The following is a 24489-nucleotide window of genomic DNA, read 5'->3' on the forward strand; positions in this document are numbered from 1 at the left end:
AACACTGCAGCAAGCAGAGAAGAAATACTGTTCAGTACATTACCATCAGCCATCGAGCCATTGGTGTAAAGAATTTCAGAGCCCCAGAACATGTCAAGAATTGAGAGGAAGTGTCAACGGAGAGTGGCGGAGTTAATGGAGTCCTTAGGGCCATGCAAAAGGTCCAGAAGAAGCTTTGGCCGAGGGGTACACCATGTATGTGTACGTGAATGGACCTCAAGTAGAGGTGGTAAAGGGAAGGGCTCCAGTTCGGAGAGAAGGGATCACACACAAAATGCAATCATGAGCCCTGACCTGGGCCGCCAATGCAGGAGATGAACTACCGTGGGTGGGAAAAGGAGACAGTCATTCGGATGCTCAGGAGAACTACAAATGTGTGCAACATAACTGGTGAGCAGTTGAGCATTTAGGATCCACAATGGAGGGACAATATTATGGAAATGGAAGAGGATGTAGATGAAGACGAAATGGGAGATAAGATACTGCGTGAAGAGTTTGACAGAGCACTGAAAGACCTGAGTTGAAACAAGGCCCCGGGAGTAGACAACATTCCATTAGAACTACCGATGGCCTTGGGAGAGCCAGTCATGACAAAACTCAACCATCTGGTGAGCAAGATGTATGAGACAGGCGAATTACCCTCAGACTTCAAGAAGAATATAATAATTCCAATCCCAAAGAAAGCAGGTGTTGACAGATGTGAAAATTACCGAACTATCAGTTTAATAAGTCACAGCTGCAAAATACTAACGCGAATTCTTTACAGACGAATGGAAAAACTGCTAGAAGCAGACCTTGGGGAAGATCAGTTTGGATTCCGTAGGGGAAGATCAGTTTGGATTCCGTAGAAATGTTGGAACACGTGAGGCAATACTAACCTTACGACTTATCTTAGAAGAAAGATTAAGAAAAGGCAAACCTACGTTTCTAGCATTTGTAGACTTAGAGAAAGCTTTTGACAATGTTGACTGGAATACTCTCTTTCAAATTCTGAAGGTGGCAGGGGTAAAATACAGGGAGCGAAAGGCTATTTACAATTTGTACAGAAACCAGATGGCAGTTGTAAGAGTCAAGGGGCATGAAAGGGAAGCAGTGGTTGGGAAAGGAGTGAGACAGGGTTGTAGCCTCTCCCCGATGTTATTCTATCTGTATATTGAGCAAGCAGTAAAGGAAACAAAAGAAAAATTCGGAGTAGGCATTAAAATTCATGGAGAAGAAGTAAAAACTTTGAGGTTCGCCAGTGACATTGTAATTCTGTCAGAGACAGCACAGGACTTGGAAGAGCAGTTGAACGGAATGGACAGTGTCTTGAAAGGAGGATATAAGATGAACATCAACAAAAGCAAAACGAGGATAATGGAATGTAGTCGAATTAAGTCGGGTGATGCTGAGGGAATGAGATTAGGAAATGAGACACTTAAAGTAGTAAAGGAATTTTGCTATTTAGGGAGTAAAATAACTGATGATGGTCGAAGTAGAGAGGATATAAAATGTAGACTGGCAATGGCAAGGAAATCGTTTCTGAAGAAGAGAAATTTGTTAACATCAAGTATAGATTTAAGTGTCAGGAAGTCATTTCTGAAAGTATTTGTATGGAGTGTAGCCACGTATGGAAGTGAAACATGGACGATAAATAGTGTGGACAAGAAGAGAATAGAAGCTTTCGAAATGTGGTGCTACAGAAGAATGCTGAAGATAAGGTGGGTAGATCACGTAACTAATGAGGAGGTATTGAATAGGATTGGGGAGAAGAGAAGTTTGTGGCACAACTTGACTAGAAGAAGGGATCGGTTGGTAGGACATGTTTTGAGGCATCAAGGGATCACAAATTTAGCATTGGAGAGCAGCGTGGAGGGTAAAAATCGTAGAGGGAGACCAAGAGATCAATACACTAAGCAGATTCAGAAGGATGTAGGTTGCAGTAGGTACTGGGAGATGAAGAAGCTTGCACAGGATAGAGTAGCATGGAGAGCTGCATCAAACCAGTCTCAGGACTGAAGACCACAACAACAACAACAACAACAACAACAACAACAACAATGGAGGGACCCCAGCCTCCACCAGAACATTGGTCAACAGACTCATTCTAAAAGCTCTCATCGCTAGGTGAACACGACAGTGGTGCACTGGGTTGAGTAAACGCAACACTGAGGGTGCTGCCGAACAATAAACCAGACTCCCATAGTCAAGGCGGGATTGAACAAGGGCTCTGTAGAGCTGCAGCAGCGTGGAGCAATCTGCACCCCGGTTGGTGTTGCTCAGGCAGTGGAGAGCACTAAGATGCTGCCAGCACTCCTGCTAAGCTGGCGAAGATGAGGTAGCCAAGTCAATCAGGTGTCAAAAACCAGTCTTAAGAATCAATATGTATCCACTAAAGTGACTGGATCATCATTAAGATAAAGTTCAGGTTCCGGATGAACAGTACGACACCAACAGAAGTGCATGGCACATGGCTTCGCAGCTGAAAACTGGAAGTCGTGGGTTACAGCCTATGACTGCAGTTATAGCATCGGTAGTGTGTAGTGTGTAGGGTTATGGCTCCCTATAGATGCCGCTCAGCAACACCAGTACTGGATGAGCAATACAAAATGCAGAAGTCATCCGCATACAGAGAAGGGGAGACTGACGGCCCTACAGCTGCTGCTAGGCCGTTAATGGTCATTAAAAATAGAGATACAATACAGAGTCCTATGGAATGCCATTCTCCTGAATACGGGGGGGGGGGGGGGGGGGGGGGGGCAATGTGGCAAGGATATGACGACGCCAGGTCGTGTCGTATGCTTTATGTAAGTCAAAAAAGATGGCAATCAGGTGTTGGCGTCTGGAAAAGGCTGTTTGGCTGGCAGACTCAAGGGACACAAGATACAAGATTATCAGTGGTAGAGCGATCCTGGCTGAAGCTGCCCTGACATTGAGATGTTTATATTTTCGCACCTCCGCATTGCAAATGTTTTGAGTGAAATGCCCAGTCGATGCGCTGTTGTTTTCACGTCAATTCTACCAACATTGAGAGTTGTTTAGTTCACGGGGTTTTGTAAAATTCCTGGATTCATGTCTCGTCGCTGGGCAGCCTATGAAAAGGATTGCGGAAGACTCCCAAATAAATTCCAAAGTACAGTGCAGTTTTAATACCAATATATTTCCAGGACTCTGGTGTCCGAGCCTGGTGAACTGTACTGGTTACATCACATGTACCCAAAGTTGACATCAAACGACAGAGAGTTCACAACAATCAACAAACGAGTGAGCCTACAATACATTTGCTCACAACCCTAGCCAAACAACGAGTGCCCCAAGGCACCTGCGTGACCTCTATTTATACTTTTGTTAACAATTACCTACAATGAAAATTACAATTTTATGTAAAATCACAATTAAAAGTTAAACCAAATATGAGCTACACAATGCTAAAAATTTACAATCTCAGTGCTGAACAAGGTGAACCTATTTTCAACTTAGTTACGAGTTAATATAACATTTTCTGACTAATTATGTTACAGGTAACAATTACATTTCTAAATTTGTTTTCAACAAATCAACTAGTGCCCGAATTTTAGTGCAAACATATATCGGAGATTCAATTAACGTGCTTTATTTATATGTTCTATTTAATTTGCTGTAGTAATTTTATAATGATAGGTTTACTGGCACATCCTGACCATGTGCTCTATTTCTTTCGATTAGTTACAGTATTAATTTCACATTTATATTTTGTTCCTCACATAAGAACAATGTTAAATGCTTTTGGCACATTCAAAATACACACAGTAGCTTTTACACAAATGGTTTCAGCAAAGCATCGTTTTTGAATTATATGTATACTGAAATAGTGGTTATTTTTGTATGTAATTTGGAAACAGGTCACTTTACAATTGGACAATTAGGACTGGTGTTTATCTTTAATGCTCTCCGGTTACAGAGAACATTGGTGAGGCTGATGGGCTGATAGCTATCCACATCAAGTGGATTTTTACTGGGTTTTAGCACTACAATGATGGAGCTCTCCCACCATTGCGATGGAAAGTCGCCATCGCACCAGATCCGGTCGAACACGATGAGATCTCACTTGTAGTCAGATGAGAAATGTTTAATCATCTGACTGTGGATCCGATCTGGCCCAAGAGCTGCATCAGGGCAATGTGCACGGGTGCTGAGGAGCTTGCACTCTGTAAAGGGAGCCATTATAGGGTTCACTGTGGTGTGCAGTGAATGAGAGGACTTTCCTTTCGTCATCTGAGGGTACGAAAGGCTGGGGGGTAGTTCTCTGATGCAGAGGCTTGAGCATAGTGCTCAGCAAAGTGCTTGGCGATCGCGACTGCGTCGGTAGAGAGCATGCCATTGATGTTAATGCCAGGGACACCTGTTGTGGTTTGGTAACCAAAAAGACATCTGATCTTAGTCCAGACTTGGGAAGGTGACATATGGCACCCAATGGTCGACAAGTACCTCTCCAAACACTCCTGTTTCCATCATTTTATAAGCAGGCGAACACAGGCACGGAGCCACTTAAAGGCTTCTAGGTGCTCCAAGGAAGGGTGCTGCTTATGTCACTATAGAGCTCACCGACAGTCTTTAATTGCCTCAGTGACTTCCAGCAACCACCAAGGAACTGTCTTTCCCCGGTTGCACCCTAGAGAATGAGGGATCACCTTTCTGCTGCAGAGGAGATTGTTGTAGTAACCTGCTCAATCACAACATCAATGGCACCATGTGGGGAAGATTCAATGGTGACAACAGAGGTGAAGGCTACACAGTCTGCCTCGTTTAAAGCCCATCTGGGTAGGCATCAGTGGGCATGCACCGAGGGAGTGACAGGAAGATGAGGAAGTGGTTACTACCAAACAGGTCGTTATGTCCTCTCCAGTGGGTAGATGGGAGAAGATCTTGGCTGGAAATTAATAAATGAATGGCTGAGTAACTACCTTGAGTGACACTGAAATGTGTGGCAGCCCCAGTATTTAAGAGGCAGAGGTCGAGTTGGGACAGTAAGGGTTATGGGCATCAAAATCTCCCAAAAGTAGGAAAGGTTTAGGGAGTTGATCAATCAGCACAGCCAGTACATTCAGGGGTACCGCACCATCTGGAGGGAGATATACGTTGCAGACAGTTATGTCCTGCATTGTCTGTATCCTTTCAGGCACAGCTTCAAGAGGAGTTTGAAGGGGCACAGGTTCACTACATACCGAGTTCAGGACATAAACGCAAACTCCACCTGACACTATTATATTTGCTACGGTTCTTGTAATATCCCCTGTAGCCATGAAGGGCAGGGAGCTGTATTGCCGGGAACCAGGTTTCCTGGAGGGCAATGCAGAAAGCAGGTGTAAAGCTTAACAGTTGCTGTAGCTCAGCCAGGTGGTGGAAAAAACTGCTGCAATTCCACTGAAGGATGACGTGATTGTGAGACTGGGAAGGCATGAAACACTCAATGAGGCAGTCTGTGCCTCAGGGTCACCTGCTGCCACCAACTTATTTCCTGAACAGACTATATCCATTGTGTCTGAGGATCTGGCGACATATGACTGAACTTCAGCACTTAATGCACCACACTGGGGGAGGGATATATGGTTTGACATCACAGAGATAGATCACCACCTTGACCTTCTCTGGTAATGTGTCACCCTCGAAGGACAAAATGAAGGCACAGGTGGCAACCTGATTATCCCTCAGACCCCGACGGACACGCTGGACAAAATGAACTTCTCATTGCTCTAAGATGGAATGCAGCTCGTCATCAGACTGCAAAAGAAGGTCCCTGCGGAATATAATACCCTGGACCATATTTAAGCTATTATGAGGCGTGATGGTAACGGAAACATCCCCCAGCTTGTCACAAGCGAGTAGTGCCCATGACTGGGCAGAGGATGCTGTTTTTATCAAGACTGACCCTAACCGCATTTTGGACAACCGCTCCACCTTCTCCAACTTGTTCTCTAAATGCTCTACAACAAAAAAACTGAGGCTTCATCGAGACAAACGAGTCTCCATCAGCTCTTGTACATACGAGGTACCAGGGCGAATAAGGTTCACAGCCATCCATGGTCTAGCATTCCTCCCATAGTGTGACCAGGGAAGGGAACGATCATACTTCCTTGCATTGTACTGAGACTTGGAATGTTTAGAGACTGCTGGCGGTTGATCACCAGCAAGTGATGAAGTGGTACACTTCATCGTGTGTCATCCGCCCTGATGCCACCCACTCTGACCAGAGGCCCTCCCCACGGGCGCCACCCAACTGCAGCAAAGGCCACCTGGCAGGATGGCCATTGCCAGGAGTCCCGATGCCCCATGGTGATTGGCATCTACTCCTTGGCATACGTGGGGAGTTAATGGCACAGCCATCAGCACAGTGATCCATGTGTAGTCAGGGGGCTACAACCAACAGGGTACATGGCAGCCCCGCCACAATGGACTGGCTATCACGCTGGACATGAGGTGCAAAGAATTCAGTGGTCATCATCGGTGCAGAAAGTGACGCGTGGTGAAGGAAAACACACCCAGGAAGCTGTCCTCCCATAAGAGATGGAGTATTATGAGCGGGACTGCAATGCCACGACAAGAAAGTGGGCTTAAGATCTCAATGCACGATGGACACGATGCACCATGTAAAGTGCTCTTCCCAAATTGGCTTGCTCTTTGGGAAAATTTTGGAAAATGGAGGTCAAACCCTGCAGGGGACCATCATATAAAGACCGAAAGGTCTTTTAGTTACCTCTTATGACAGGCTGGAATACCTCGAGCCTATTTTAACCCCTGGGCCCACAGGGGGGTTAATGTGGATGGATAGGAAGAACAAACCTGTAATGTTTGGATACAGTATTAATAGTGTCCTTGCTTAACACAGTCAACTCTTTATATCTGGGCTTAAGATTGCAAAGCAATATTAAATGGAATGAGCGTATGAGAATTGTGATATGGAAGGCAAAGGGTCGACTTCACTTTATAGGGAGAATTTTAGGAAAGTGTGTTTCAGATATATGGTAGACCATATATAGGACACATGCGACCTATTCTTGAGTACTGCTAGAGTGTTTGGGATCTGAAAATAAATATATTCTTGTTATTATGCACATTTTAGACACATTGGCTTTTGAAAAGTGATTTATGTCCACAATTCTGATTATGTCATGCACCAATGCCGATGGGTAGTTTCGGCAGCTTCAGTATTTCTCATGAGACAGCTAGAGAGAAATAATGAGTAAGGAGCTGTTGAAGAAAGGAGATGCGGTAATACTGGTGTTAAGAGGATTAAGAGTTCTCATTTATTTGAGCAATAATAATAATAATAAAAGGCAATTTATGGATGTGCTTGACAGTCCACAACGAGACATCACTCAAAGTCAACTGTTGGGTTGCAAACCTCACCACAGAGTCTGGAAGCAAAGTTGGCCCTAAATTCTTCAGTTCCCAGCTCTATACCAGCATGGTGAATAGTGTTGATAATTTTGAAATATAATTTTCAATCTGAAGCATACACTAGGTATCAATAATCCATTAGGGATCACATGTAAATCTTGTAGAATTATATCAAATATGGTCCCTCTGCCCCACGTGAAAGTTGCTGAGTTGCTGTAACATTCTGAGTGCTTTGAGGACTTTTGATTTGATGTGTCTTAGGGATGGTAAACACTTAAATCATCCATCAAAAATTATTCCCAAATATTATGTTAAATTTTTGAAACTCAGAGAGGCACACTTCATCTGTAGTACAGGTGGGCTGAAAGCAATATGAGTATGGTAAAGTAAAAACAACAGCGGAGGTGAAAGTTCCCCAGTCCGCATTGTTCAAAGTCCATCTGGGCACTCGTCCGTGTGCCTGACGCTAGGGCAGTAACAGGAAGATGGGGAAGTGGTCACTACCACACACGTCGTCATGTGCTCTCCAGTGGATAGATGGGAGAAGTCCTGGGCTGCAAATTGGTTAATCAATGGCCGAATAACTACCGTGAGTCACACTGAAATGTGTGGCAGCCCCAGTATTTAAGAGGCAGAGGTCAAATTGTGTCAGTAAAGTTTCGACATCTCAGCCTCAGCCAGTAAGCTGGGTACCACCCCACAAGGGGTTATGGGTATCAAAATCTCCCAAAAGTAGGAAAGGTTTAGGGAGTTGATCAATCAGTGCAGCCAATACATTCAAGTGTACTGCACCATCTGGAGGGAGATATACGTTGCAGACCGTTATTTCCTGCGTCGTCCGTGTCCGACAGGCAGAACTTCAAGAGGAGTTTGAAGGGGCACAGGTTCACTACATAACGAGTTCAGGACATAAACGCAAATTCCACCTGACACAATTGCAGTCAGGATGAGCCAAGCCACTAATGGGAAATCCAATGACGTACGCTACTTTGACAAAGGACATGTTGTTATGACCGAACACCAGGGAATGAGCATTTTGGAAATGGTGAAGCTCATCTTTTTGCATGCTACTATTGTGAGCATCTACTGAAAGTCCCTTTAGAATGATGAAACCATGAGTAGGTGACAAGGTGATGGACATCCACACTTCATTACAGAACCTGGCAGCCAGAGGCTTGCCCATTGCAGGCCCAAGTGTTTCGGAGCACACCATTCAGCACAAACAGTTGAAGAGGAACTCTCCTGCCGATTACCCCTATGTGCTCACTAGCTGACCCAATTACACTGTCAGTTATGATTGCATGGAGCACAGGACCATCAAGATTGAATTGTGGATCAATGGAAACATGATGCTTGGTTATATGAGGTGCATCTCTAGTTACATCAAGTTGATGGTTGTGTCCAGATGCACTTCATTCAACAAACAGCTCAAATGGTTGCTCAAGACACGCATCTAAAAATGGACGCAGACTGGTGGGGACCATATTTTGGTATTGGGACAGGAGGGGGTGCATTATGCTCACTCGTGCTTCCATTGATCTTGTGGCAGCAATCAAAGGCACCCTGACAGTTGTGGACTATCTGAACATTATTGTGGTTCATCTGGATCCTTCATGCTTGATGTCTTTCCCTATTGTGTTGGGATCTTAAAACAGTATGCCTGTGTATTACAGTGCCAAAATCGTGCTACAATGATTTGAGGAGCATGATAGTGAACTAATGTTGATACACTGGACACCAAATTTACCTGATCTGAACCTGATGGAAGAAATCTGGGACATGATTGGGTGCTGTCTTTGTGTACACAAACCACTGCCACATAATTTATGGAAACTGTGTGAAATGAGCAACATCTGGAGCTACATACCTCCAGAAACCTACCAAGGACTTGTTGAATCCAAGCTACACAGAATCACGGCTGTACTGCACTTCATATATGGACCAATACGGTATTAAGCAACTGTGAACCAACAAGCTATTAAGCAGGTAGTCATAATGTTTTGGCTTATCAGTGATTATAACATAATCACTCTGTCCTGCATTTTGCAACACCAGTTCTGCATTATGTTCCTTCTTGTCATGGTGCTATTCTGAATAAGAAGCATGTAATCCTGGTAACTTGCTACAGGTTCAACATCCCCTAGCCCATCCCCTTCTCTGTTGGTTGGTTTGTGGGACTGAAGAGAATCAGACTGCTAGGGCTATTGGTCCCTTGTTCCAAAACCTTCAAACACCCACAAAGAATAAAAATAAATGATGGAGATGACAAGAGACAACACAGGACAAGAAAGAAAACTCAGTCTAAAGTCATAGGCCAAAGGCCAGACTCAACACAAAATAAAGACAAACACGCAGATCACGTGATGAAAGCCCCCTGCATAAATAAAACACAAAACTAAGCCTGGCATGGCAGTGTCATCTGTTAAAAGTGCAGGGAGCGTATCAGGCAGCGCAAATGTCTGCCTGAGCGCAATTAAAAGGGGACAGGCCAACAAAAAGGTGGACCACCATCAAAGCCGACCCGCAGCGACATAGAGGAGGGTCCTTATGGCACAGTAAATGGCTGTGTGTCAAGCGGGTGTGCCCAATGCGGAGCCGACAAAGGACAATTGAGTCCCTTCGAGGGGCTTGTATGGAGGACCGCGATATATTCGTCGTTTCCTTGATAGGACGGACTTTGTTTGGTGTGGTCAGGTTGCACCATTCAGTGTCGCACAGTTCGAAAACTTTGCGGCGTAAGACAGCTCACAAATCAGTCTCCAGGAGGCCAATGTCCAGAGGTGGTTTACTGGTGGCCTGTTTGGCCACGCGGTCAACATGTTCATTGCCCGGTATCCCAACATGGTCTGGGATCCACACAAAGACCACAGAGCGGCTGCAATGGGCAAGAGTATGGAGGGACTCCTGGATACCCATCATCAGACGAGAGCGAGGGAAACACTGGTCGATAGCTCGAAAACCGCTCAGGGAGTCGCTACAGATAACGAAGGACTCACCTGAGCAGGAGCAGATATAATCTAGGGCATGAAAGATGGCGACCAGCTCAGCAGTGAAAACACTGCAGCCAGCCGGCAATGAGTGTTGTTCGTAATGGTCCCCTAGAGTAGAGCATAACCGACACGACCAGCAACCATCGAACCGTCAGTGTAAACAATGCCAGAGCCCTGATACGTGGCAAGTGGTGCCTCGGCCTGTTGCCACTGATTTACCCCACAGAGGGTTATGGGCGTTTAAGTTGCCCAGTAACAGAAAAGGGGGGGGGGGGGCAATTGGGCTATCACCGCAGTCAGGACATGCCGCGGAACATCACCATCCGGTTGGAGATACAGACTGCAGACAGTAACAGCCTGTGACATCCACACCCGAACAGCGACAGCCTCTAAAGGTGTTTGTAGAGGGACAGACTCACTCTGAAGGGAGTGAAGGATGTAGATGAAGACGCCACCAGATACCCTTTCATAAGCTGCCTGGTTCTTGTAATAACCCCGATAGCCAAAGAGAGTGGGGGTTCGCATTGCTAGAAACCAATTCTCTGGCTTAGAAACGGGGATGGACGTCCCCGATGGGTGGGGGGGTGTTGCTCCCGAGGTAGGTGGCGCAGGAGCAACAGGGTGGGTAGTGCCCCCCACGGTCAAAGGGGGTATGTGCAGTTGTACGGCTCAGCGATCTGGCTGGAATTCGCTGAACTGATGGGGCTAGCACAGTTGTTGTAGCTGCGGCGTAAGAAGATGTCATTCTCACAGGATGCAGTCGGTCATATTTCCTCTTAGCTTCAGTATAGGTCAGTCGGTCCAGGGTCTTATATTCCACAATTTTTCGCTCTTTCTGTGAGATCCTGCAGTCTGGCGAGCAAGGTGAATGATGCTCTCCACAGTCGACACAGATGGGAGGCGGGGCACATTGAGAATTGGGATGTGATGGGCATCCGCAATCTCGACATGTGAGGCTGGAAGTACAATGGGAAGACATATGGCCAAACTTACAGCACTTGAAGCACCACATTGGGGGAGGGATATAGGGCTTGACATCATACCGGTAGACCATCACCTTGACCTTCTCCGGTAATGTAGCACCCTCGAAGGACAAGATGAGAGCACCGGTAGCAGCCCAATTATCCTTCTGACCCCGATGAACGCGCCGGACGAAATGAACACCTCGGCGCTCTAAGTTGGCGCGCAGCTCGTCATCAGACTGCAAAAGTAGGCCCCTATGGAAAATAATACCCTGTACCATATTTAAACTCTTATGTGGTGTGATGGTAATGTTAACATCCCCCAACTTGTCACAAGCAAGTAACCTTTGTGACTGGGCAGAGGATGCCGTTTTCATCAAAACACCCAGAGCACATTTTGGACAAACCCTCAACCTCCCCAAACTTGTCCTCTAAATGCTCTACGAAGAACTGAGACTTTGTGGACATGAAAGACTCCCCACCTGCTCTCGTACAAACTAGGAACCGGGGCGAATAGCCGTCACTGCCATCCTGAGACTTACGCTCTTCCCATGGTGTGGCAAGGGAGGGGAACGTTTTTGGATCTTATTTCTGAGCATTAAATTGAGCCCGAGAATGTTTAGAGACTGCTGGCAGCTGGCCACCAGCCCTGATGCCACACACCCCGACCAAGGGCCCTCCCCATGGATGCCACCCAGCCTCAGCAAGGGCCACCTGGCAGGATGGCCATTGCCGGGAGTCCCAATGCCCCAGGGAGATAGGCATCTACTCCTTGGCATACGTGGCGAGTTAACGGTGCAGGCATCAGCAGAGCGATCCCTGTGTTGTCAGGGGGCTACAACCAACAGGGTACATGGCAGCCCCACCACAACGGACTGGCTACCGTGCTGGATATTAGGTGACAAGTAGTCCATGTTCATCGTCAGTGCAGAAAGCGGCACTTCACATTGCATGGCGGAAAATGTATGCAGGAACGTATCCATGCCCAAGAGATGGAGAGCGGGCAGGACTGCAATGCAACGACGAATAAGCTGGCAAAAGGTCGCAACGCACGATGGACACAATGCACCAAGTAAGGTGCCCTTCCCCAGTCGAGTCACTCTCTGGAAGAATTTTGAGATGTTGTTGTTGTTGTGGTCTTCAGTCCTGAGACTGGTTTGATGCAGCTCTCCATGCTACTCTATCCTGTGCAAGCTTCTTCATCTCCCAGTACCTACTGCAACCTACATCCTTCTGAATCTGCTTAGTGTATTCATCTCTTGGTCTCCCTCTACGATTTTTACCCTCCACGCTGCCATCCAATGCTAAATTTGTGATCCCTTGATGCCTCAAAACATGTCCTACCAACCGATCCCTTCTTTTAGTCAAGTTGTGCCACAAACTTCTCTTCTCCCCAATCCTATTCAATACCTCCTCATTAGTTACGTGATCTATCCACCTTATCTTCAGCATTCTTCTGTAGCACCACATTTCGAAAGCTTCTATTCTCTTCCTGTCCAAACTAGTTATCGTCCATGTCTCACTTCCATACATGGCTACACTCCATACAAATACTTTCAGAAACAACTTCCCGACACCTAAATCTATACTCGATGTTAACAAATTTCTCTTCTTGAGAAACGCTTTCCTTGCCATTGCCAGTCTACATTTTATATCCTCTCTACTTCGACCATCATCGGTTATTTTACTCCCTAAATAGCAGAACTCCTTTACTACTTTAAGTGTCTCATTTCCTAATCTAATTCCCTCAGCATCACCCTACTTAATTTGACTACATTCCATTATCCTCGTTTTGCTTTTGTTGATGTTCATCTTATATCCTCCTTTCAAGACACTGTCCATTCCGTTCAACTGCTCTTCCAAGTCCTTTGCTGTCTCTGACAGAATTACAATGTCATCGGCGAACCTCAAAGTTTTTACTTCTTCTCCATGAATTTTAATACCTACTCCGAATTTTTCTTTTGTTTCCTTTACTGCTTGCTCAATATACAGATTGAATAACATCGGGGAGAGGCTACAACCCTGTCTCACTCCTTTCCCAACCACTGCTTCCCTTTCATGCCCCTCGACTCTTATAACTGCCATCTGGTTTCTGTACAAATTGTAAATAGCCTTTCGCTCCCTGTATTTTACCCCTGTCACCTTCAGAATTTGAAAGAGAGTATTCCAGTCAACATTGTCAAAAGCTTTCTCTAAGTCTACAAATGCTAGAAACGTAGGTTTGCCTTTTCTTAATCTTTCTTCCAAGATAAGTCGTAAGGTCAGTATTGCCTCACGTGTTCCAACATTTCTACGGAATCCAAACTGATCTTCCCCGAGGTCGGCTTCTAGCAGTTTTTCCATTCGTCTGTAAAGAATTCGCGTTAGTATTTTGCAGCTGTGACTTATTAAACTGATAGTTCGGTAATTTTCACATCTGTCAACACCTGCTTTCTTTGGGATTGGAATTATTATATTCTTCTTGAAGTCTGAGGGTATTTCGCCTGTCTCATACATCGTGCTCACTAGATGGTAGAGTTTTGTCATGACTGGCTCTCCCGAGGCCATCAGTAGTTCTAGTGGAACGTTGTCTACTCCCGGGGCCTTGTTTCGACTCAGGTCTTTCAGTGCTCTGTCAAACTCTTCACGCAGTATCTTATCTCCCATTTCGTCTTCATCTACATCCTCTTCCATTTCCATAATATTGTCCTCGAGTACATCTCCCTTGTATAAACCCTCTATATACTCCTTCCACCTTTCTGCCTTCCCTTCTTTGCTTAGAACTGGGTTTCCATCTGAGCTCTTGATATTCATACAAGTGGTTCTCTTCTCTCCAAAGGTCTCTTTAATTTTCCTGTAGGCAGTATCTATCTTACCCCTAGTGAGACAAGCCTCTACATCCTTACATTTGTCCTCTAGCCTTCCCTGCTTAGCCATTTTGCACTTCCTGTCGATTTCATTTTTGAGACGTTTGTATTCCTTTTTGCCTGCTTCATTTACTGCATTTTTATATTTTCTCCTTTCATCAATTAAATTCAATATTTCTTCTGTTACCCAAGGATTTCTATTAGCCCTCGTCTTTTTACCTACTTGATCGTCTGCTGCCTTCACCACTTCATCCCTCAGAGCTACCCATTCTTCTTCTACTGTATTTCTTTCCCCCATTCCTGTCAATTGTCCCTTTATGCTCTCCCTGAAACTCTCTACAACCTCTGGTTCTTTCAGTTTATCCAGGTCCCATCTCCTTAAATTCCCACCTTTTTGCAGTTTCTTCAGTTTCAATCTGCAGTTCATAACCAATAGATTGTGGTCAGAATCCACATCTGCCCCAGGAAATGTCTTACAATTTAAAACCTGGTTCCTAAATCTCTGTCTTACCATTATATAATCTATCTGAAACCTGTCAGTATCTCCTGGCTTCTTCCATGTATACAGCCTCCTTTCATGATTCTTGAACCAAGTGTTAGCTATGATTAAGTTATGCTCTGTGCAAAATTCTACAAGGCGGCTTCCTCTTTCATTCCTTCCCCCCAATCCATATTCACCTACTATGTTTCCTTCTCTCCCTTTTCCTACTGACGAATTCCAGTCACCCATGACTATTAAATTTTCGTCTACCTTCACTACCTGAATAATTTCTTTTATCTCGTCATACATTTCATCTATTTCTTCATCATCTGCAGAGCTAGTTGGCATATAAACTTGTACTACTGTAGTAGGCATGGGCTTTGTGTCTATCTTGGCCACAATAATGCGTTCACTATGCTGTTTGTAGTAGCTTACCCGCATTCCTATTTTCCTATTCATTATTGAACCTACTCCTGCATTACCCCTATTTGACTTGGTGTTTATAACCCTGTAATCACCTGACCAGAAGTCTTGTTCCTCCCGCCACCGAACTTCACTAATTCCCACTATATCTAACTTTAACCTATTCATTTCCCTTTTCAAATTTTCTAACCTACCTGCCCGATTAAGTGATGTGACATTCCACGCTCCGATCCGTAGAACGCCAGTTTTCTTTCTCCTGATAACGACGTCCTCTTGAGTAGTCCCCGCCCAGAGATCCGAATGGGGGACTATTTTACCTCCGGAATATTTTACCCAAGAGGACGCCATCATCATTTAATCATACAGTAGAGCTGCATGTCCTCGGGAAAAATTACGGCTGTAGTTTCCCCTTGCTTTCAGCCGTTCGCAGTACCAGCACAGCAAGGCCGTTTTGGTTAATGTTACAAGGCCAGATCAGTCAATCATCCAGACTGTTGCCCCTGCAACTACTGAAAAGGCTGCTGCCCCTCTTCAGGAACCACATGTTTGTCTGGCCTCTCAACAGATACCCCTCCGTTGTGGTTGCACCTACGGTACGGCCATCTGTATCGCTGAGGCACGCAAGCCTCCCCACCAACGGCAAGGTCCATGGTTCATGGGGGGAATTTTGAGATATGGAGGTCAAATCCAACAGGTGACCATCACATAAAGGCTGAAACGTTTGAGACCCCTTATGTCGCCTCTTACGACAGGCAGGAATACTGTGAGCCTATTCTTACCCCCGAACCCATAGGGGGGCCCTTCTCTGTATTTTGCATTTCCTTCATACCTTTTCTGCCCATTACCCCAAATGAAAGAACTTAAGTTCTCAGAGATGAAGATCTTGTGATATGTATTCTCCTCCTTGTGCACATTTCAGTTACCTCTGTTTGTACTTCCAAATAACATGCAGTATATTTAATTCTTCCCCCATGAACCATGGACCTTGCCGTTGGTGGGGAGGCTTGCGTGCCTCAGCGATACAGATGGCCGTACCGTAGGTGCAACCACAACGGAGGGGTATCTGTTGAGAGGCCAGACAAACATGTGGTTCCTGAAGAGGGGCAGCAGCCTTTTCAGTAGTTGCAGGGGCAACAGTCTGGATGATTGACTGATCTGGCCTTGTAACATTAACCAAAACGGCCTTGCTGTGCTGGTACTGCGAACGGCTGAAAGCAAGGGGAAACTACAGCCGTAATTTTTCCCGAGGACATGCAGCTTTACTGTATGCATGGAGAGCTGCATCAAACCAGTCTCTGGACTGAAGACCACAACAACAACAACAACATATTTAATTACACTGAAAATGTTACATTCTGTTGTAAGTAAAATATTAGAGCAAGAGTTTAATTAAAGTGATCAACCATGTATGGCTGTGCTTATAAATTATGTTCTTTTTCTATTGGACCAACTTCAAAAAGGATAAATTATGTAATAAACAATGAAATAACATAACAAGAATTTGTGAGGATTTTTTGTGTGAATTTAAAGTGAATATCATATTCTGAAGACTTGGAGAGCAATGAATTATGAAAGTACGCGTCTGTGATGGTGTCTTGCAACTTTTCAGAATACTCCTTTTGTCATGTGATGTACTTATTTTATGAATTTTAGCTTAAAAATGCAACAAGTAAAATTTTGCATTAAGCACACATGTATGTGGCTTTTTTTGTGTGCACTCATACAAAATAATGAAAAATTTTACTTCCAACTGGCGAGTACAGCTACCTTCATTATATTGGAATTTTTTTTTTAAAATATCACTAACCTTTGAACACACTGAATAGTAGGCCACACAAAGGCTCGGCCACCAGGGACAAGAAGAGGTTTATTGTAACAGCAACCTGAAATTAGAGACACTCATTGTTAGGTTAAATTAAAGGGAGCTTTGACAACTTTGATAGAAAGTTTGAGAAAACTCACTAGTTAGTTCTTTACTCCTGCATCTGCAGAAACAAACAAATGAAAATACAGCAATATTCGAAAAGCGAGCATAACTTGCCTACCAATAATTGAACACAAATTAAACAATGGAAAGTCCATTACGAAAAGGAAAGATTGCTACTCACCCTAACAATGACACGCTGAGTTGCAGACAACCACAATGAACAGCCTTCTTTAGCAAAAAACAGGTACACATTCACACAAGCAGGCACACCTCATGCACACATGACCACTATCTCTGGTTGCTGCCGAGCTGAACTTATCTGTTCACACAATGGTCACGGATTTCCTTCATTTGTCTTATTAGAAACAAACAATGCTTTTTCACAAGAAATTTACACTACACTGAATTTCCTTTGTTTCACAAATGAGAACTTCTAGTTTACAAAAAGATTTAAAGATTGTTTGTATTATTTGTTCACTATACTTCAAAATAACTATAACATTGCAAAGTAGTTAGGTTCTTCACTGGCAAGAAACATTCTTATTGACTACATATTTGTACTGTTATGTTGTTTGAGGTTTTCCTGATACACAAGTGTTATGGGGCTCTTGGGTATTGAAGGAAGATGGGGCTTTTTAAGGATCTGTGGGGTTTTGATGAAGCTCCTGCTAGTCATCTGTAGATATTGATGTAAACTGTTTTGGAAAATCTCAGCAGGTAACTGTGTTGCAGTAAAACATGACTGTGTGCATAATCAAGCGGTCATAAGTGAAGTACAACACTTAGCACTGAAAACATGTTTCTTACAAACACCAATGTACAGCTAGAACCAAACTGAACTCTTGGATGGAGAGTGCAGTTATTTATACAAATACTGAATACTCCAGAATGCTATTATTTATATAACTATTGAATATTCCAAATATACAAACATGAGATACTTCAAGAACATTCCACAATAATAAATACCAATCAGCTGCAATTTGCATGAAAACCGTATGAGATGATGCAGCCCTCTGGATGCACTTTTAATAACTTTACTTATGTCTTGACCACACTTTTGTTTTTCCATCGGCCTTACACATTTTGACTTTCCATCATTTTCAAAGGCACTGCTATGTCATTCATATAAAAATATTAGCTAAATTGTATCACATCAATGTTTTCGAGCATGAGACAAGTGCACTTGTTGGAGCTGATTATAGCACTCTGGATCTAGATCTTGTCAGTCACAAAGCGAAAAAAGTGGTCCAATTAAAACATTCATATTTCTTTATGTACTACATGAATATGTATTAAAATGGGGGTTCCTCTTTAAAAAAATGCAGTTGATATCCATTTGAGCTATGGCAGTGCCATCTAGCGGGCCAACCACAGCGCCATCTGGTTTCCCCCTTCAAGCTAACGAGTTTTTTCTTTGTAGTTTTTTCGTTTGATGCTTATTTCGGGAGATATTTGGCCCGGTCACTCTCAATGGACCACCCTGTATACCCTCTATTTCTAGTGCTGCCATCTCCCATCTGTGAGAGGTTACTGTGCATTGATGCTGAACATAGGCAGTGGTCACAGTAATGTGAGTGGACCACGTAAAACAAAAAATTTAATTAATAAGTTACTCTTGCAATACATGTCCCTGTTGGTTGTAAATATTTTCCATTTGCGATTTTCAGCACAATCACTTTCATATCACAGAACAAAGTATTCTTTAGCTAAAGGACACACTTTAATTGACTACTGGTCTGACAGGATGACCATTGATGATAATGTCAGAGGCACCTTACCACCTTTGTGATTGTCATCCAAGCACGATTTGCTTCTGTGGTGGTCTCATAGATCATTGTCTCGCTTAGTTTTTCTGAAGTCAGTGGCTATGTTAGTAGCTGGCTTTATGGTGATGGGAAGCAGCTACAGCACGTTTATGGAGTGGTCTTGAGCATGGTACAGTGATGGGCTTCATCCCACAGATCGACTTTAATCATCTGTCATTGACTGGCATGACTAGGACTGTTGAGATGGTGGACGTCTTGCAGTTTAATAGTTTTGAACACTCATGTTGTTCTCTGCAGTAGTGTACAATGTGTCCAGGGCACCCACAGTGAAAACATACCAGTATGTTGGCCGCTGTCTTCCATACATCTGTTTTCACCGGTGCAGTGTAATTGGCAGTGTCAATTGTACCTGCGTTGGTCGGATACCACTATTCCAAACTGGCCAAGTCCATACTTCATGGCGCAGTCTACTAGTGGTGGAGATTGATATTAAAGATCAAAACACTCTTGTTTGACATTCTCTATTACTTCCTGATTTATGGGGTTGAAATTCATGGCTGCTATCCTTTGTGTACTCTGTGTGATATTCCTGGCTGTCATAAATTACTATACCTCTTCCCTTATTATCTGGCATATGAGAGAGAAAAGTTCATGGTGGTCTTCCTCAACTGTCATTTGTACCACATACGGTAGTCAAAAGTCATACTTCTTTTGTTCAGTCCTTTTATGATGCATTTCCTTGATTCACTGGCACCACTTTATGAATTCATCATCCTATACCAGAAGAGCACTGTACATGTTTTCTGTGAGTCTTTTCATCAAGTGGGAGTTCTTGTCAATTTCTGTCATAGTTTGATTCACAATGTGGCACAGGGCCAAGACATTCTGTATGTACGACTGCAATTTCCTCATGACACTGAACTCTGTTCTTCAGTTGTTCATACTACTGTCACCAAACGTTTTCTTCAGTTCTGCCTGAAATTTCTCCCAGCTATTTACAGAGCTTCTCCTCATTGTTTGCTAATCACTGGTGAGCTGTGTTACCTAAGTAAAATTACACATCAAACATATCATGTCATCCCACCTGGTTTATTTGATGACTTGGTCAAATCCTTTCAGCCATTTTGTCAGGTCTTGACCAGTGTCTCCAGGAAACACTGATGTGTAGATGATTTACTGCTGTTTTGGGATCCACTGAAAGCACATTTTTTACTGAGATACTGAGACCAATGTACAGCTAGAACTGAACTGAAGTCCTGGATGGAGAAAGTAATTGTTTATATGAACATCCAAATATTTCAGAATGCCAGTATGTATACAACCATCAAATATTCTAGATATACAAATACTACAAACATAAGACATTTCAAGAACCTTCCAGAAGCGGAAAATATGAAATGACAAGTAACTGTTGATGGTAGGGTTTGAACCAGTGACCCACTTCATGCTAGCCAGGAAGTCTAACGAATACACCACACTGCATGCAAAAGACCTCGCAGCAATATTAGCCTCAAATCCTACATCTTGCTGAGATTATGAATTGGGTCTCTGCTGGTTAAATTACCAAATCTATGGCTCTCTATGGTCTCATTGATAACACAGTCCCAGAAGAAGGAAGCAATAGTGATGACCTTAGTGTTTTTATACTCTACCTCATGTCCTGTGCTTCCACAGTGAGGCAGCATTTGATTTTCAGTTGCCATGGCTAGGTATGGCACCAATGTTCATTGCAGCTACCTTTAACATTGCTCAAATCTATCCTTTACCCTATTAAGGCATGTACATATGTTAAAAGGCACACACACACACACACACACACACACACACACACACACACACACACACACACACACACACACAGAGAGAGAGAGATCACAGAAGAAAGTATTCTTTAGCTAAAGGACACCCACTAGTTTACTAGCACTTGGACAGGATGACCATTGATGATAATGTCAATGAGATTTCCTGACATCTTGGTCTTGGTGACAGTAATCCAAGTAGTATTTTCTTCTGTGGTGGCCTCACCTTCTTAGTGTGGCTGACTGTCATTTCAGTATTTGACATTCCAGCACACATTTGAAGACAAATGGTGTAATTTTGATTTTATGTATAGCATCGGCAGGAATAATAAATGGATCCATAAATTACCACTCTATGCTTTAGACCTCTTCCCCATGGTGGAGTCATGACATGACACTTTTAAAATCACTTGTACTCTAAGTTTTCACAGTACTTTATATGCAGTTTCAAAAAAAATACTGACCTTTCTAATTCAGTAATCTGTGGCAAATGATCGACTTCAGATTAAATATTTGTCCATAACATGATCTGCCCTTCCTAAAACCACATTGATATTCACCTAAATTATTCTCCAATGTTATTTCTACTCTGTTTAGTACAATCTTGGAAAATATGTTATACGCAACTGGTTGCAAAGAAATTCTTCTGTTGTTAACGTCTCTTTTATTGCCTTCTTTATGTACTGGTTGTATCAAGGCCACTCTCCTGGGAGTTTTTCTGTTTTACAAGTTTTCTCAAAGATTAATTTTATCTCTTTTTTCTTTTGAGTAGAGCCCATTTCAAAAGTTCTGCTGTAATAGTCTTCTTCACTAGCTTCATAAGGTTTTTAATAACGCCTTCGATTTTTTTGATAGTTGGGGTAAGTCATCCAGATTTTCATGAGTGTTTGTGTTTGAGTATTCAAACATTTGCATTGGTTCTGGACATTTAAGAAGCTATCAAAATATTTTGCAAATATTCCAAAATTTTCAGTGTTGTCCAAGCCAAACTGGTGAGCACCATCCCACACTCCTCTGTTGTTAAGAGTTACATCTGAAGTACGTCTACCTAACTCTTTAGATCTCACATACTACTCTAAAGGTTTACTGGAAGAGCCCTCTTTAGCAGATTATCCACACATACTAAATCTCCTTTTACACTTGCTGTTTTACCACCCTCTAGCCTATAGCCTTGTGACTTACAAGGGCAGTTATTGTAACTAAATCGAACATATTAATTTCACATATAAAAAGTGAACTGTTGTTTTTAAATTTTATAATCTTTAGTTTAAAATTGCAAGGAATGAAAACAAGAAACATTTGTTGGTATTAATAGAAATCAAACCTGGGTCCACAAGTCAGTGCTATACGCCACTGCCCCACAGTGCCATCACAACAACGGGCCTTTAAAGAAGTTTTCATACTCTACACTTGTACAACACGCTACACAAAATATCAAAGAAAAATAATGAGCTGATACTGTGAGCATCATAGAGTATTCATAGTGGCAGAAGGGATGGCATCAAACAAAACATGCACAGCAGAAAACAGACAGCTATGTCGCTTCTCTAAATTGATTGTAACGTATCCAACCATTATTTCAGCACTCAACACAGGTTTGTAGCTATTACAGATAGCATGCTACAAAACATGCTTTTGTCCACTTTATTAGCACAACAGCATGCATTCGAGACAAATCACATAATCTTAGTGTGGTATTTACATTGTGTTAAAGCAAATCCTTACAAAGAACATAACTGTTATCCATATGTATTGTACATTTCCACCACATCTCTGCCTCAACCACTGAAAACTTCAACCAAACTAGGTACTCATATCTTTTACTGTCTGGCAACAATCACTGGGGAGGGGGAAACAACCAGTACCTAACATATCTCAGGAGATATGATGTCAGGAACGATGAAATGCATGAAAAACTGCCGCATCATGCACGACATTTAAATGTATTACTTCTTTACTTCTAATTGTATTTGCAATAAATTTCACACCCAGTATCCACATATGCCACTAAATGCACTTACAGAAGTATATTGTAGTACTGCACACAGATACGGTGTCATAAACACTGAGATGCTTGAAAAATTGCCGCATCATGCACAAAGCTCTAATACATTTATTCTTTACTACTAAGACACTCATAGTCGAGTCAAATTAAAGAAATCTCTGACACCTGGCAGTGCTTTTGACTGCTTTCAACTGCTAAGTGCAAATGGCCTTAAGCGAAAAGAGGATCATCTCTAGAACTATGAAGCAGCGGTGTCACACAGAAGTATACAAAATAATGTATTTTGCTAACCCCAGCATACAGAAACTGTCTGGGATCACATTTCTTAATTTGGATACTGTATCTGAACATTATGCACATTTCTTCGTAGCCTACAAATGTTTCGTAATTGCAAAGGTGTTTTCACAAATACATGGGCATGAAATTTTTTCGATCCTTCACTACAAACGTAGCTCATGTTTTGTTTTGTTTTTGTTTCTAGGAGAAGATTGGCAAAATGAAACCTGGGCAGCGTCTGGTTGGACAGCTAATGCATAAATAAATTTACTGCAGCAGCTCCATGTGGCCAAAGAAAGAAAGAAAGCACCATTCACTTACAGACAAACACAGAAGATTTGAAAATGTCACTTGAAGTGCCTTATCCTCAAGGAATTATGGATCTGCAAATTGAACCTTCCCACATTCTGGTTAGCACTGACATTCTTCCTGATATCAAAAACATTACTTTGCAGGTATCTTTACAGCCCATTGCTGCCAAGTTTTAGAACTATGTTCCGCTTTCATAGAATATTCTTATGTTCATATAATCATCATCATCAGCAGCAGCAGCAGCAGCAGCCAAACGGTATCCACTGTTGAACAACAGTCTCTTCTCAACTTCTCCAGACATTGCAATCTTCAGCTATAAACAATTATGTTACTTTCCCATTTCTAATGCCATCTGCCCACCATCAATTAGCTCATTTTCATGCTCTTTCCTTATCTCTTGGTATCGAATAATCTATTTCATTGCTCCATTTACCATCCATTCACAAAGATATATGCCCTCTCCACCTCTGTTCTACACTCCTGGAAATTGAAATAAGAACACCTTGAATTCATTGTCCCAGGAAGGGGAAACTTTATTGACACATTCCTGGGGTCAGATACATCACATGATCACACTGACAGAACCACAGGCATATAGACACAGGCAACAGAGCATGCACAATGTCGGCACTAGTACAGTGTATATCCACCTTTCGCAGCAATGCAGGCTGCTATTCTCCCATGGAGACGATCGTAGAGATGCTGGATGTAGTCATGTGGAACGGCTTGCCATGCCATTTCCACCTGGCGCCTCAGTTGGACCAGCGTTCGTGCTGGACGTGCAGACCGCGTGAGACGACGCTTCATCCAGTCCCAAACATGCTCAATGGGGGACAGATCCGGAGATCTTGCTGGCCAGGGTAGTTGACTTACACCTTCCAGAGCACGTTGGGTGGCACGGGATACATGCGGACGTGCATTGTCCTGTTGGAACAGCAAGTTCCCTTGCCGGTCTAGGAATGGTAGAACGATGGGTTCGATGACGGTTTGGATGTACCGTGCACTATTCAGTGTCCCCTCGACGATCACCAGTGGTGTACGGCCAGTGTAGGAGATCGCTCCCCACACCATGATGCCGGGTGTTGGCCCTGTGTGCCTCGGTCGTATGCAGTCCTGATTGTGGCGCTCACCTGCACGGCGCCAAACACGCATACGACCATCATTGGCACCAAGGCAGAAGCGACTCTCATCGCTGAAGACGACACGTCTCCATTCGTCCCTCCATTCACGCCTGTCGCGACACCACTGGAGGCGGGCTGCACGATGTTGGGGCGTGAGCGGAAGACGGCCTAACGGTGTGCGGGACCGTAGCCCAGCTTCATGGAGACGGTTGCGAATGGTCC

General features: G+C 43.4%; 1 protein-coding gene across 1 annotated transcript in view; it reads right to left on the minus strand.

Annotated features, from left to right (window-relative positions):
• LOC126248509 (flotillin-1) overlaps positions 1-24489 on the minus strand; it is a 167378-nt gene that overhangs the window by 129054 nt on the left and 13835 nt on the right. Inside the window, exon 2 of the mRNA XM_049949558.1 lies at positions 16866-16941. Coding sequence (XP_049805515.1) covers positions 16866-16941 — 76 coding nt within the window. The remainder of the gene's footprint in view (positions 1-16865; positions 16942-24489) is intronic.

Source organism: Schistocerca nitens, chromosome 1 (assembly GCF_023898315.1).
Source record: "Schistocerca nitens isolate TAMUIC-IGC-003100 chromosome 1, iqSchNite1.1, whole genome shotgun sequence".
In the NCBI taxonomy this organism is placed as follows: domain Eukaryota; kingdom Metazoa; phylum Arthropoda; class Insecta; order Orthoptera; family Acrididae; genus Schistocerca; species Schistocerca nitens.